Source organism: Streptopelia decaocto, assembly GCF_964273445.1.
Source record: "Streptopelia decaocto genome assembly, chromosome: 3".
Taxonomy (NCBI): domain Eukaryota; kingdom Metazoa; phylum Chordata; class Aves; order Columbiformes; family Columbidae; genus Streptopelia; species Streptopelia decaocto.
The window spans coordinates 53,190,442-53,205,598 of NC_138656.1; the positions used below are offsets into that span (position 1 = coordinate 53,190,442).

Here is a 15,157-nt window from a genome sequence, read left to right on the forward strand (position 1 = left end):
AATGTTTTGTCAGAAGCTGGTAATAAAGAAGCAACAGTTATTTTGAAGTACAAGAGAAAAGTGTAATACCATGTAGCATTGTATGTGGTAACTGCATGCATATCTTTTGGAGTAAGGTTAGTAATGCAAATGTAGTACTATTCTTTTTTCTTGGTTTAATACTTGAATAATTCATCAAATCTGGATGTAAACATGTGGATTTTTCTTTTCTGGGTTGGCAAGGTGAGAATGGCAGTGACCTTATGTGCTCGTTCTTCATTTTACCTGCATCGTGATTTCGTAATATACGTTTTAGCTCTGCTTAGATGCTGTATCAGGTCTGTGTCTGAGGAATTTCAGGTTTCTATGTCAGTGTAAGAAATAGTAATCGTGCTTAAAACTATGTGAAGTGCAGCCTTCTGGTGCTGTAATTAAACTAGTTCATTTTTATTGTGTCTATTTATGCCATTCTCGTAGTTCTGTATTATTGATACTGCATAGTAAATTTTCATGCAATTATATGTGACTAATTTTAAATACCTTCTTCTTTTTAAGTACTTTCATATTGTTGGTAACAGCATGTTCTTTATTAGGTTTGTTCAACTTCAAGGTGTTCTATTTATTTATTGTTACTGCTTCTCCATAGTGGAACATGCACATGTTCTGAAAAATGTCTTTCAAAAGCCATACTTTTTCATAGAAGTAATAACAAATGAATATGTGTTTGTTCTTATGTCCCAGTTTCAAAGTACCTCTGCTTTAAAATCTTGCTTTAGTTTTATGGCATACGTGAGGGTATGATTGAGACGCAAAACAGATTCCTTACTTCATTTTCATTACACTTTTTTTTTCTTAAGGTATTTTGGCCTCATTTGCAAATGCTTACATTTGCACACTTAACTTGTATATATGAGTAATCCCGTTAACAACGGTGGCATGTCTGAATACTTGCACCACATATCTTCATGGGGTTTCTGAGCAGTATATTGAAGTACTGTTTTGTAGCTTGTTATAGATGTATCTCCTGTTATGCCCTTGCGCTTCCTTCAGCTGCTTCCTAGTCTCACAAGGAGCTCCAAGAAGGAGGCTCATAGTGTTTCTTAGGGCACTCTGTTCTTCCAGAAAATGGACCAATGCAAAGAAGGTGATAGGGAATGAAAAACCTGCTCAAAGTCTGCTCTAGTGGGAGTGTAGAGCAATAAGCTTTTCCACATGTCATCAGATGATCTTCTGACAAATGTTGGAAGTTCACTATCACATAGAATTTGCAGTAGCCTAATGCAAGTCAAGGCAGAGGTATGATCGCCAGCCCTTCTCAGGTAGCCTGTGTCACTTAGATGTTCATCATACCAGCTGGACCCTGGGAAACAGCTAATTTCCTTTATTTTGAGACACTGGCATTATATCCCTTATCAATAACGGATGTTGATTGCTACTCCCAGGACATAAATTAATATGTTCATCTAAGAGACTTAAGATTTATATACTTTTCAAACTTAATTGTGCTTGCATGAAACTATGAGAGAAGCATAAAGATGTTCTGGTGTCCTACCAGCTTCGCCCACGGGGGGAAAAGACAGAATAACCCTAAACTGATCTTCAAAACCAGTATCAGTCAGAGCAAACAAATGTGAATCCTGTAGCAGAGCCGCAGGGCAGCCAGGGGTAGTGGCAGGGAAAGGGAAGCTCATGGAGACTTTGGCAGAAGTTAAAATGAAGAATAAGGTGGGAAACAGGCCGGTGGCCTCCTGTGTGGCATTCGCTGGGCAACAGCAGGCAATGGTTGCTGGCAGCAGTTCTGCTGTTGTTCAGGGACACAACATTGACATATGCAGGGACCGGAGTTGCACTCAATGATCCTCATGGGTCCCTTCCAACTCAGGACATTCTGTGATTCTGTGACACCACCACCCCTTCGCACCCTTTGTCACCCAGGGAAGTGATTTCTCCCCTGAGATGGGTTGTGCTTCCAAGTCAAAATACAGGAGTTCACAAGTTTGAGCCTATAAACAACTCGGTGAAAGATAACGTCAGAATGGACCACTTCCAGGCAGTGATCAGCCTCCTTTTAATGTGATCGTGTGTTTACATGCCAAACCAATTATAGATGTTGTGTGGAAATGTTCAGTAAACCACTCAGGTCTGGTTTTGGTTTGGTTTGGTTTGGTTTTTTAATGTTATGTGCTACATACAGCATTGAACATTTTTTTATTCACTTGTGTTCTTGACTTGAATTTCTCAAGTAAATGCATATTTAAACTCTTTCTTTTTTTCCTCCCTCTCTCTCCTTCCATTAATTTCATACAGGGAGCCTGGTGAATGGGCCCTTGAAAGAGCAAAGCTGAATGTTAATGAAAATTTCCTGCTTGTGGGCATTCTGGAGGAGTTGGAGGATGTGCTGCTTTTATTAGAAAGATTCTTACCTCATTATTTCAAGGATGTGCTTAGCATCTACAAAAATCCAGGTAACTTTTTCAATTAAAAAGCTATTCTTATAGAAACTTTGGCAAAATCTGCATGGCTGGTGAAAGGCATGTGTTTATATCTGGATTCAATGAAGAGTTTTAATTCCTTTTTAGGGAAAAGATTTGATTGATAGAGACGGGTACGTATTCTGCTTTTAGTCTTGATATTGCTGTGTGGTTTTCATTCCTGGGCAAGTACTTGGTGCTACAGTGATCTTGCCACACGCCAGAAAGCTTCCCCGTTTACCACTGAAATGGCTTTTTCTTCTTTTAATTCTGTCATACTTGGCTCTCAAATAATACTGTCAAAATATTCTCAAAATGTTGTCAGCAATATCTGCCTAAGTAAACCTTCATGGAATGGTTTGGGGAGATGGACACTTTGGAAATTCTCCAGTACCAGGATATTTATTTTCCCTCAACCTTGACTAAGAACCTCCAGTTAAACTGAGTTTAGATAAAGTACCAATAAGCACACATATTTACAGCACTTTAAGTACAAAGCATGCTGAGGAAAAAGACTTAGGAGACTTGATTAAAGAAATGAAAACAGAGCGCACTTAATCTGCCTCTTAATTTGGACCCCGCAGTCAGTTTGAAAGGGTTATCTCTTCCCTGCATCTGTCCATCCCTCCCAACACTTATTTATAGCTAACTTATTTAGAACAGAATCTTGTGTCCTATACCTAAACCAAGAAATATGATGTTTCTGTGGGGCTGTGCATGTCATTCTGGCAGAACTGATTTCCTGCTTGCTTTGGCTGGGCCATCAACATCGTATGGACCAAGAAAGGGTAAAACTTCCCTTCTTGCTTAGTGATTCAGTTGCATTCACATCAGTGTGAAATGCCTGCAGCCACTGAAATATGAGTTTTGTACCAAGTTGTATATTAAAATCAAATGTATCAAAGACTGAATTTTGTTTGTAATGAGTGCAGCTGGTGGCTGGCTTTTGACTGAGAGCAGCTATCACAGTACTCAGTTACTTGGGATAAACTACAGATTTCTGTCCATAACCAGAAATCACAGGTGACTGTGCACCAATCCCTGCTTCCAGGATGCATCTTTGAAAATTTTCTATTTAGCAATGATATCAATGTTACAGGGAAACTGTAGCATCCCTCCTCTAAACGTGATTTCAGTGGGTCATCATCTGCCTGCAGCAAGGCAGTTAAGGCAGTTATTTAGAAGGTGTGTTACTTTCTTATGATGCTATATCCAGCCATAGAACTATTTTGCTCAGTAACAGGTGTAAGTAGAGCATTGTATGGTATCAACATGGGAGCAGTGCCTAATTTTGGATCAGTTATTTCTCTTTTATTTATAAATTAAAAAATAAAACGTAGTGGAAATACATGGAAGTCTTCCTAAATGTCTGCACAATTCAGGCCCCAAGGTTTTATCGTGGGGATATTAGACAAGAGGGAGGCAGGGGATCAGTTGGAGGATGCTCTCTTTGCAATGAACAGACTTTTCTCTGGGAATCTGTAGGACTTCCTCAGTGCACCATAGATTTTCAGTTTTCTCGTGATGGGGGAAGCTAACAAACAGCACGCAGGGTCTCAGTTTTCATCAGGGTGCCCTAGAAATTGTCATGTGTAAAATAAGCAATCTCCCAGAATTGTGAAGTGCTGGATAATCTTTCTCTGTGTATATTCCAGTATCTAGGGAAGATTTGATCCCCTGTTTCAGGACAGTGATTTCCTCTGGGTTTCCATGTGTAAGACTGATCTTGTGTCATGTCTGAAGATTTATCTCTTTACTTCAGTATTTCCCATGTGGATTAAACTTTTGGTTTATTTTTCCCATTCATTTATTGACAAAGGAGAATAGAAAGGAAACAGTTTCCTTGTGTCAACTCTCTCCTCCTCTTTTCATACATGCTTATGTTTGGGTTTTTTTTCCAATCATAATTATTTTCATGTTATTTCTGAGTTGATGCTAAGCTTACAAAAAACTTAACAGAATCAGCCAGAAAGAAAAAAAAAAATTTGAAGTTCTGTGTAAGAAGTCTTACATCGTTCTCCTCAGGGCACCTTAGACCTGATCTGCAACACCCTCTGCTGTTGCATCATGAAGTTCTGGGAAGAAGAGATGTTGTTCTGCCCAGCTGTGTGATGACCCCACAAAGCAGCAGATAATTTGGGCCAAAACTGACCTTTTGTTGCAACTAACACTTGCAGATTAAATCCATACAATTTACAGTTTTATCTGCTGACCTGCTGCTCTACCTGAGATACTCTTATGGCAGTCTTTCCTTTTTATGTATGAAGAAAGTAAAACTTTTCCAGAACTTATTTTTTGTCACTTGAATATATTGAGATTAAAAAAACAGACTGAAGGGTCATGTACAGAAAGGTGATTCACTTCCAGGTCAGTGAATCTCTGCACCAGACTCCACTGCAATAAGCATAATCCAAACACAATTAAAAGCACCTACTTCTTGCTGTAGGAAGCAGACTGCTGAATGTTATCAAACCCATAAAATCACATAGGCATTTAATATATGTCACCAAGAGTTCTGGATTAAAGATCTTCTTCGTCTCAAAGCTGGGGCCCTCTTTCCTCCTTACAGGTTCTTTGGGCAGGCACCAGATCCACCGCAGATCCACCAGATACACCCATCCAAGCAAACTTCTTATTATCAGGAGCCTTCAGTGTAGGTTGATGCTAACAGAAATCAGAAAATCTGGGAACTTTTTCTCATCTCTGCTTCTTTTAACCATGCAAGCTATATTCAAGCTTCTTTGTTTCTTCTGTATTAGTAGTAAAATTCCTCATCTGAGGCAGCATGCAACAATGCTTGTTAAGGAACTCTTGCCCAGTGTCCTCCTTCTAGCTAGAAAACAAAGCCTGGAGCCTTTTTACCTTCAAAAACACTTTGTTGCCATTGTTCTGAAGCAGAAGATCAGTAAAACTGGCTCTATTGATCAGAATGGTAGTGGGACATTTACGTCAGAGAGCACAGAAATGTGAGTGCAGGTGTCTGTCTATACATGTAATGACACAGATAACTGCTAAATGCAAGATTACTTGAGTGCTTTTGTCAGTGATGCTAATGATTTGTTTTACATAAGCTGGCAGAAGTAAACCTTGAAGAAAGGTAACCTAGAAAAAAAATGAGAGAGTGAAATGCAGTTGACTTGTTCAGTCATTATCACTAACAGTTAGTTATTGAGATTTTCAATGTGTTTTGGTTGCCAGCTGTGGTGCATTTGTTCTGTGCTGGCCTTTTCTTTTTGATGGTGTCACATTTTGAAATGCACACCAATTTTTTCTCAAATGTTGTGAATTTTAAAGAGTTGGCAGTTCTGCATGACAGGAAATTTTAGTGTCAGAGGACACTAGGAGGATAAATTTCTTCATTGCATTAATAAAAACATTGCCTTCAGCTAATCCATATGCCAAATATTTTGACTTGTGTGTTTTATAACAATACACAACAAAATGTGAAAGCTCTTTGTGGTGCTAAAGTTTTCATTGGAACCAATCTGGTTTTATCTTGTAGAATACTTTAGAGCTACAGGCTTCCTGTTTTTCTCATTTTCCACTCTCTCTTTGGAATTAAGCATTTTCTTAATGTTGATACCAAGTCAAGAATTGCAAAAGGACTCTCTTTTTTGTTGCTTGTCTTGGCCAAAGTGACAAACTCTTCCTGTCTTGACAGCCAGAACTGCCTTTGACAAGAGATCAAAAGGGAAGGGCAGGAGGCAGGGAGAGGGTGGCAGTCAGATTGTGGAATTCATGGACGGATTGATACATGGGTAGAATAAATTTTATATTTTTATATATATGGGTTTACTAGATTTCTTTGTTAGCACAGTAAAATTAACTCAAAATTCTGTCCTTTTTTCTCCAGCATTGGAGCAGATAGGATCCAGTTGCAGAGCTTTGGATTATATGTACTTCAAAATTTTGAAGTATTCCTTAACTCTTTGAAAGGCCTGAAATAGTTATAGTGTAGCTTTATGTATAAAATATCTCCTTGGTCTGAAAGAACCTGAAAGAAAAATAACTGGTCAGTCCTGTTAATTTTTGCTGGCCATAGCTCACTTCCATAGCCTGGCTGGTAGTCAGAACACAGATAATACTTACACGGTTTCTTTTGAAATGGCCACATGTGGGTTTTATATCTTTGGTGTTTTTAAGAGGCAGAAAATACACATTATACACAGCAAAAGATAGAATCTTCTACCTTGTCAACTTCCGTGGCATGGGGTAGAAGTTAACAGCATCTTATGTAAAAGAATAGGCAATAAAATCTTTTTTGTCACCTCAGAAATAACCCATATCCTCTCACATTTCTGCAGGAATTTATAAATTTTCTTTGGCACCAGAAGCCCTATAAAAACACTTCTTCCCAATACCAGAAAAAAAATCTTTGTTTCTTGAAGGTTACATTTTGCATGGAGAATGTGTAGATCTTACTCCAAAGCAAAAGACTGACTTAAGGTTTTCAAACATTGAATTTTACTGAGTGCAATGAAATTACTCATGCTGTCAGCTGGAAGAAATTATATTGTTCAGGTAAACTGTAAAAAGTGCTCTTTTTTTTTTGCTTTTTTTTGAAAATGCAGCAAAAATGTGAATCTTCTTAAGAATCACATTTACAGGGAATGTTTTAAACTGTAGTAGTAATATTATCCCCAATAATATAAACTTGCTGATGTTTTACATCCATTCTACTAATGAATGCTAGTGACACGGCCTTGACGTTTTCTATTTATAAGCTTCACCTTCTCTTTAAACACAGTAAGGAGAGAGTTCCTGCAATTTGTCTTTATTGTAAGGCTGAGGTCCCATGAGGCAGATGATGAAGCGTTTTTTGATGGAGTTAAGAACAGGGTGGGATCAACCCTGAAGTCTTTGCACCATGCTGAAGACTGCTCCTGTGCTGAGGCACGACTGAAGGTGGGACATGACTTCAGATGCTTCTTGTGCTGGAAGTGGAAGAGAGCATTTTCCCACTCCTTGTCAAAATAAAACTCTCTGCAAGTGGAAAAGGCTGAAAGAGGTTTTTCTTTCTTTCCTTATCCCCTCTTCCAGGCCCTCACTTTGTTAGCGGTGCTCCCTATATTCTGATTGATACCTTTAGTACTAAATTCTTGTGGCAGCCTTTCTCCCACCCTGTTCTTGGGCTGCTCTGGCAACATGCGGATGCTACGCATTTGGAAATACTTAGGAACTAAGAGTCATTGCTGGAAAAGTTGCTGTGATATGAAGAAGGCAAAGGTAGGGCAGGAGGATCCCATGGTGCTTTTTTTTCCTTCTGAGAAACAGGAATGGATGTCTTTGCGGGCACAACCTCCAAGAGCAAAAACTCTCAGTAAGAAATGTTGAAAGAAGTCATAGAGTCATGGAATGGTTTGGGTTTGGAGGGACCCTAAAGATCACCTAGGTCCAACCGTCACTGCCTTGGGCAGTGACACCTTCCACTAGACCAGGTTGCTCAAAGCCCCATCCAGCCTGGCCTTGAACACTGCCAAGGATGGGGCATCCACAGCTTCTCTGGGCAGCCTCTTCTCTGCTTCACCACCCTCACGGTGAAGAATTACTTCCTCATATCCAATCTAAGTATATCTTCTTTGGGTTTAAGGCCATTACCCCTTGTGCTGTCACTACCCGCCTTTGTAAAAAGTCCCTCTCCAGCATTTTTATGGTTCCCCTTTAGATACTGGAAGGCTGCTATAAGGTCTCCCTGGAGCCTTCTTGTCTCCAGGCTGAACAACCCCAGCTTTCTCAGCCTGTCTTCATAGGAGAGCTGCTCCAGCCTCTGATCATCTTTGTGGCCTCCTCTGGAGTTGCTCTAATAGGTCCACATCCTTCTTATGTTGGGGGCGCCAGAGCTGGACATGGCACTCTAACTGGGGTCTCATGAGAACAGAGTAGATGGGAAGAATTATCTCCTTCGACCTGCTGGTCACACTTCTTTTGATGCAGCCCACGATATAGGTGGCTATATGGGCTGCAAGCACACATTGCCGGGTCATGTTGGGCTTTTCATCAACCAACACCCCCAAGACCTCCTCAGGGCTGCTCTCAAACCATTCTCCACCCCTTCTCCTGTATTTTTGCTTGAGATTGCCCCAACCAGTGTGCAAGACCTTGCACTTGGCCTTGTTGCAATTCATGAGGTTTGCATGGGCCCACCTCTTCAGCCTGTCAAGGTCGCTTTGGAAGGCATCCCTTCCCTCCAGCATGTTGACCGCACCACACAGGTTGGTGTCATCAGCACGTTTGCTGAGTGTGCACTCAATCCCACTGTCCACATCAATGACAAAGATGTTGAGCAGTGCAGGTCCCAATACTGACCCCTGAGGAATGCCACTCGTCACTGGTCTCCAGCTGGGCACAGAGTCGTTGGCCACAACTCTTTGAGTGTGACCATGCAGCCAACTCCTTTTCTATGAGGTGATCCATCCATCAAATATATTTCTCTCCAATTTAGAGACAAGGATGTCATGCAGGAGAGTGTCAAATGCTTTGCACAAGTCCAGGTAGGTGGAAAGAGGCAGTGCTTCTTGTGCAGTGCCTTTAAATAGTGATAATTTTATATTCTGCCTTTGTTCAGCACAAATGAAAGTGAAGAAAAAATGAGGACAAGTGATCTGCAGCTTCTAATAGTCTGCCTGCTTCTCATGAGCCATACTTTCTGGTGAGGGTTGTGACTGGTATGTGAACAGGGAATATATTGACTCAACTTTTGTGCACAAATGCACAACATTTCTCTCTCCTACAAACACCTGCACTTTTGATGTGAGAATAAAAGCAGCTTGGATTAGATTCAATTTAAATGCTGAGATTTTTTTGCATCACTTCTTTGCATCTAAAATTCTTGCAGAGGTAAAATGTGAGGTTGGACTTGGCAAATAAGTAACCACATAACACTTCCATGGCACATTCCCATCCATTATGTGAAGCAATCTGTATTTGCAGCTTAAAAAGTTTTGTCCAGAAGGTGGTGTAATCTCCCTGCTTTTTCAAGGACTTTCAGAGGATTTTAACATCTTGCCATGTGATTTTACATTCTGCCTGGGTGGCGTTTTCTTCTTTATCACCCAACATCCTGTTCTGAAATTAAAAATAGAAAATGTGAACAAATAGTTTCTTTCTTCTCCTGAAGTCTGAACTTTCAAAATTACATAGAAGGACATTGTAAAACAATGTGTTTGCTGAAACAGGCAGTTTAAGCTCTAGTAATAGTTTTTAATTATGTTTTTGTTTCTTGTAAAACAAATTCCCTGTTCGCTGTGTGCAAGAAAGGCAGGGAAAGAGGAACAGCCACAGTGTATATCCCAAGGATGTTTTTTCACAATTAGGTCGATGGCATCTGGGATGTTCTGCACAACTAATCTGCTCCTTGCTTTGCTTTATAAAGCTGAAGGTAGTCTCAAAAGTTGTAGATACATTATTTAGCTGTTCAGCCATGGAAAATAAAGGTTTAGAGAGCAGGGACAAAACCAGGCTGCCTGATGTGGGATGCCTTTAAGTTAGTGGATGCACTGATCAGTGATAAGCACAATCAGTGGAAATATCCTTTCTTTTTCTGATTCCATACAAGGAAAATATGTTGGTTTTTGTCTTTCGGAGGTTTCAAATCCCATTGTGAATAAACTAAGCAGTTTTCAGAATAGGAGCTCTTGGAAGGATTTGAGCAGTTCTGGGCTGTCTCATGACTCTGTGTTTTTCAAAAGATCCACTAGGTCTTTGGAAGATTTTTTGCAGAAGCTGAACTTCTCTGTGGCAAGTTCTGCAGCAAAGATTGACAGCTCATAACAGCTGCAGTTCTTGTTCTGCTGAGGAAGGTGAAGCCACTCCAGACTATATGTGTGTTGCATGAGAGGCAGAACTGTGGCACCAAAAGATTTATCCAAGATAGTGTCAATCTCATTGCTAAAAACAAGCAACAGTAAAGGTGTGGCAAGAGAGGAGCATGGCTTTCCAAGCCCACGTGGAGCTTGTAGGCATCCAGGCTCAGGTCCACTGTGTTTACTGTTCCCTGCTGGCACGTACTTCTTAGATTGGAGTTAGCTCGTGTGGTCATGGTTATGCAGCAGAGCATTTGCCCATAAATACATCTTGTAGCCCAAAATGAATGGTGCATTTTCAGATGAAAAGCGGGATAGCTGACAGCCTGACTTGACAATGACACACTCTGTAAATCTGCTCCCTGAGCTTACGGTGCAGGGAAGCGCTATATACAGGTCCATTTGCCAAACATATGACTATGGTTCTGCTTTCTCTTAGAGCCAAGGTGACTGGTTGACTTTGTAAGTACAGCAGCACCAACAATAATCATTTCTATCGGATGAGAAACTGATTTCATATTGGCAGGTTGGGATGGTGAGAATGGTACATGAACTGGAGGGCAATCAGCAGGGCCAGTGCTGATCCACAGGGCCCGTGCCCAACACTTCTGGTGTTCAAAGAGGTTGGCTACCTTCCGTGTCTCACCATGGAATATGGCAAAGAGGGATATGGTTTTTCTGCTTGCCAGTTACACTGCAGATTTTTAGATCCTTATTTTTGGCTTGGATTTTCATAGCCATTGAATTTGCAAAGGCTGTGCTCAGAATGAGTTGTAGCAGAAGGTGAAGGCCATGTTCCCTTAAATCATCCTTTGAAAAACCTATATCAAGTGTTTCTCTGCTACTAGAGTTTCAGGTCATATGAGCTCATAGACTGGCTCTGACAACCTACAATGTATTGTAGTGATAGACTAAGTTTTTTTCATAGTTACTGAATCTTTGTGCTACAATGCGGATTGTATATATGGAATTTGTGCTACCTTTTTCCTGTTCCTCTCCACCACTTTTTTCATATTGGTCTTTCCCATCAACTGGCAGGGTCTCTACCTGAAGACAAATACACTATTTTTTTGCATGCTGTTGTTTGAGCCTCTCTGTCATGAGTGGAGTTTCCCCTCTCTAAGCTTTCTCTATAATGTGTTCATACCTGTAGGATTATGAAGGCTGAGACCACTGACAGCATCGTCTTCAGCTTTTAGTGCAGTTCCAAAAGAATTTAGCCTCCAGATTTTGCATTTCATCCCACATCTTCGTGATACTTGCTTTGTTTCAGTTTCCTTTCATTAGATCTACTGATGGGCTGTCTGATTTTGGACTAAACCCACACAGATGTAATTTCATACTTTGTTGCAGGAAAAACAAAACTTATTTGTGGTCTAAATCCCAAGGGGCTAGTCAGGCAAACCCTTGCATCCCACATATCAAGAATTCAAGTGTATTTTTTTGTGTGTCAGATCATTTTGAAAGGTTGGTGCTGGTATCTTTCAAGCAACTGTCATGTTTATCTAATGAGCGTGTCAATCACTAAAGACGTTATGGTTTGTAACAGTGCTCCTGCTATTCATCTGAGGTTGATTCCCTAATGCATCTTTTGAATGTTTCCTGTTCCTAGTATAACAAAATGAAAAACCCATGGACAAGCAGCTTTGTTAAAGCTCTGGCACAGAGGGAAAGCTGCATTCAGATACAGCCTTAGCTATATCTCATAAATAATTCAGGGTCACTGATGACAAAATACCACAAACTTTTTAATGACAGATAAGACTTGCAACAACAGTTAATTCCTTCTTGACTAACTTACTAAATAAAATCATAAAGCTATTTTAATCAGAAATATTTCAGCAAACCTCTGTTACAGCTTCTACTTTAAAAATAAGCATTTGAATAAAAATTATAGCAATAACAGATTATGCAAATTGCCTCTTTGACAACTTTGACCTCTATTGAGGCAACAGAAGACACAGAGGAGGAGGCAGATGGCCATTAAATCCCAGTTAATAGGCCTCCTTCTGTTCCCAGCCGCAACTCCAGTACATTCGCACAGGTCTTCATTTGACTTACATGGAAACAAGCAAGTTGCACAAGGTGGCTGAGGCTAGAATCTGAAAAGCTTTTGTTAATAACAGGACCAAAACAACTGAGAATTTAGCTTGATTTTCATTATGTCCCATGTTACATTTTCAGGGTCAGTGTTTGGGAAGAAACATCTTTTAACTGAAAACTGAGCATATTTGCAATTTAAGACACAGGAACAGTATGGAGCAGATCTCAGAGCTGACTATTCACTTTGCTTGTAGGAGCATAATCATACTGTAAGTCTTCAAAGAAGGCTATTGTATTTTTCCCTCGGGCTAATCATAGGTTCTATCCATTGTTTCAGTGATAGAATGGGCTACAGGTTAAAGTGATTATTCTTATTCCTGAGGCATCTTGGAAGAGCAATGCAAATACCATGAGACAGTATCTTTGATTGCTCAGAAATGTTTTGAAAAATATTGAAGGTAAAGTAACTACAGAGAAGAAAATTCATTATTAAAAAAAGCTTTTACTTGTAATTCATGCACAGTGGAGATGAGCAGCCCTCCCTAAGGAATTACTTGGGTTTTCATATAAACATTGCAATTTAAAATCAAGTTTTTACAGTGATAAAAATGAGCTACTATAAAAATTAAAATGCTGTAATAATTAAAATGAGGAAAACATGAAGGAGCATAAATTCTGACAAACTAGGTGTGAAATTATAGCAAGGCGCTTTCTGGCACGCAGCTTGCTGAAGGCATTAAAGTTAATACTAAATGATTTTTTTCAACTATATCAGAAGTAGGTGGCCCACCAGAGAGTTGGGGAGAGGGAGACCGTGGGCAGCAGGCAGAGGTGGCAGGGAGGCACTCTCAGGGAAGAGGCATCCCCAGAGTACAACTGTAAACAGACCAATTACTCCCAGAGGACACAGCGTATTGCACTCTACGTCATCTTTAAGACCACGGTTATTACTATTAGAAAAGAAGGGAAAGAATTAGTAGAATAAATTTCAGCAAAGTACAAGGGTTGGCCCTTGATTTCAATGTTATAAAAATAAAAATGAAGGAAATGTATTAGCAGTGTAGCTCTCAGCTGCTACACAGGAGTCCTTTTGGAATGTCTCCCAGCTATCGCTCCTGAGGGGATCATCTGCTCCCTTGAGCACAGCTTCACACCAGGCCTGTGCTCCTTCCTCCCAGCCCCTTTGCTTTACCTGCCCTGGACACTGTTTGCTCTTCCAAGAGTGAGTCTTTCCTGGAGTTTATACTCCCTACTTCCTTTCCTGGTTGGAATTTCCCAGCCTTTTTTAATCTGTCCCTCTCAAAAACTTGCTCTCCAAGAAGGTTTTTACTAAATATGGCTGGGAAGAATCCTTTTTTGTTATTTTTCTCTGTTCTTGGAGTGGAATGACAAATTTACATATGTAGTAAGAAAGAGCATCCTCCCCTCTCTAGGGTCATCTTCCCTGTCTCCTCCCATTCTTCTAAATTGCACTTTCTTTGTGTTCTTTAATTAGTACCTTCTTTCCAGTGTGCTGCTTTTTCTATCTCAAACATTTGCACAATTGTTACTGCACTTTATAAATCTCATCTTTTGAGTTGCAATTGTACTGTTTGGACTCCATTTGAATAACTTTTTGGTGACTTGCAGATGCCATCTATAATGCAGATAACCGATTTAGTGTTAGGATGTGGCCTTTTTTTCTCCTCAGCTATCTTTCCTCTTTGGAAGCGTCAGGAGTGCTGCTATCACTAGTATTCATCAAGGATCTCTTTGAAATTGCCAACTCTGCAACATGTCCTGATGTTCAATCAGCAGCTATTTTGGAAGAATGGAAGGTAGTTAACATTACTCCCAGCTGTTAAAAGGCTGCAGTGATCACTTGGACAGCAACAGGAGAAATAATTCAGTTATTGACTGGTAGGAACCATAATAAAGAATGGGATTAATAGGCAGTTGGGAAGAGTCAGTATGGTGTTTGTAGAGCCTGACAAATCAGCTAGTTCCTCAAAGGAGCCAGCAAGCACAAGGATATGCTGTGGTACAGTTGTGATTTTCAGCAGGATCTCTACCCAAAAGCTTTTAAAGAAAATGAGTTGTCAGGATATGAGACTGTTCTCCTGCAGAATAAAATTGGTTAAAGAGGTAGGCACTAATTGTTTTGTGGTCTCCCCTTACTTTAAACAAGCGGGGGAATCCCACAGAGACTGCACTACAGCCTGGGGTAAGTGTTCTCATAAAAAGATGCAACCGAGGTGAGAGAGGTCACTACCAATATGAAATTACCAGAAAGCAAAAAGAACAACACTGAAGTGTTTTAGTCATCCAAAGAAAGCAACACATTTAAATTCAGCTCACATGCAGTTGATGAGGTCTGTCCTCAGCACTCAGGACTGCTGTACAGTGATGCTCTGGGTCCTGGTCTGTGTCCAGGTTGGTAGGAAAGTACCCAGATTGTCAGATGGGTGGGTATTTCTTTTCTGCACAGGAAATCAGCCCCCTGGAGATCACCCTAGCCACTGGGCAGCAGCATTTCTGCGGCAAAGAGATTTTTATGCAAAGCTAGATCAAGCCATGGCTCAGTTTTTCCAGATGGTGGAAAATGGTGACACAGGACGGAAAGGCTAAATACTGGCTAAAAGGCTAAATCTCAAGAGCAGCTGAAGAAAAGACATTCACATTTGAGGTGCTCCCTTAGCTGCAAAGCAGGGAGTTCATACAGCTGTAGTGCTGAGCTATGTTTAATTGTAGGTGATTCAGGAGCATCAGTACGTACCTGCTCTTGCTCTAATTTATCTGTTCTCTCTCAAGTCCCATGTTCTGGCTAGGCAAAAAGGTGGCAAGGATGACAGTGAAGCCAAATAAAGGTAATTTTCTGGAGAA

General features: G+C 40.4%; 1 protein-coding gene across 1 annotated transcript in view; it reads left to right on the forward strand.

The window, feature by feature from the left end:
* The window catches only part of UST (uronyl 2-sulfotransferase), a 171,242-nt gene that overhangs the window by 135,049 nt on the left and 21,036 nt on the right, over positions 1 to 15,157 (forward strand). The window contains exon 7 of the mRNA XM_082049239.1: positions 2,287 to 2,444. Coding sequence (XP_081905365.1) covers positions 2,287 to 2,444 — 158 coding nt within the window. The remainder of the gene's footprint in view (positions 1 to 2,286; positions 2,445 to 15,157) is intronic.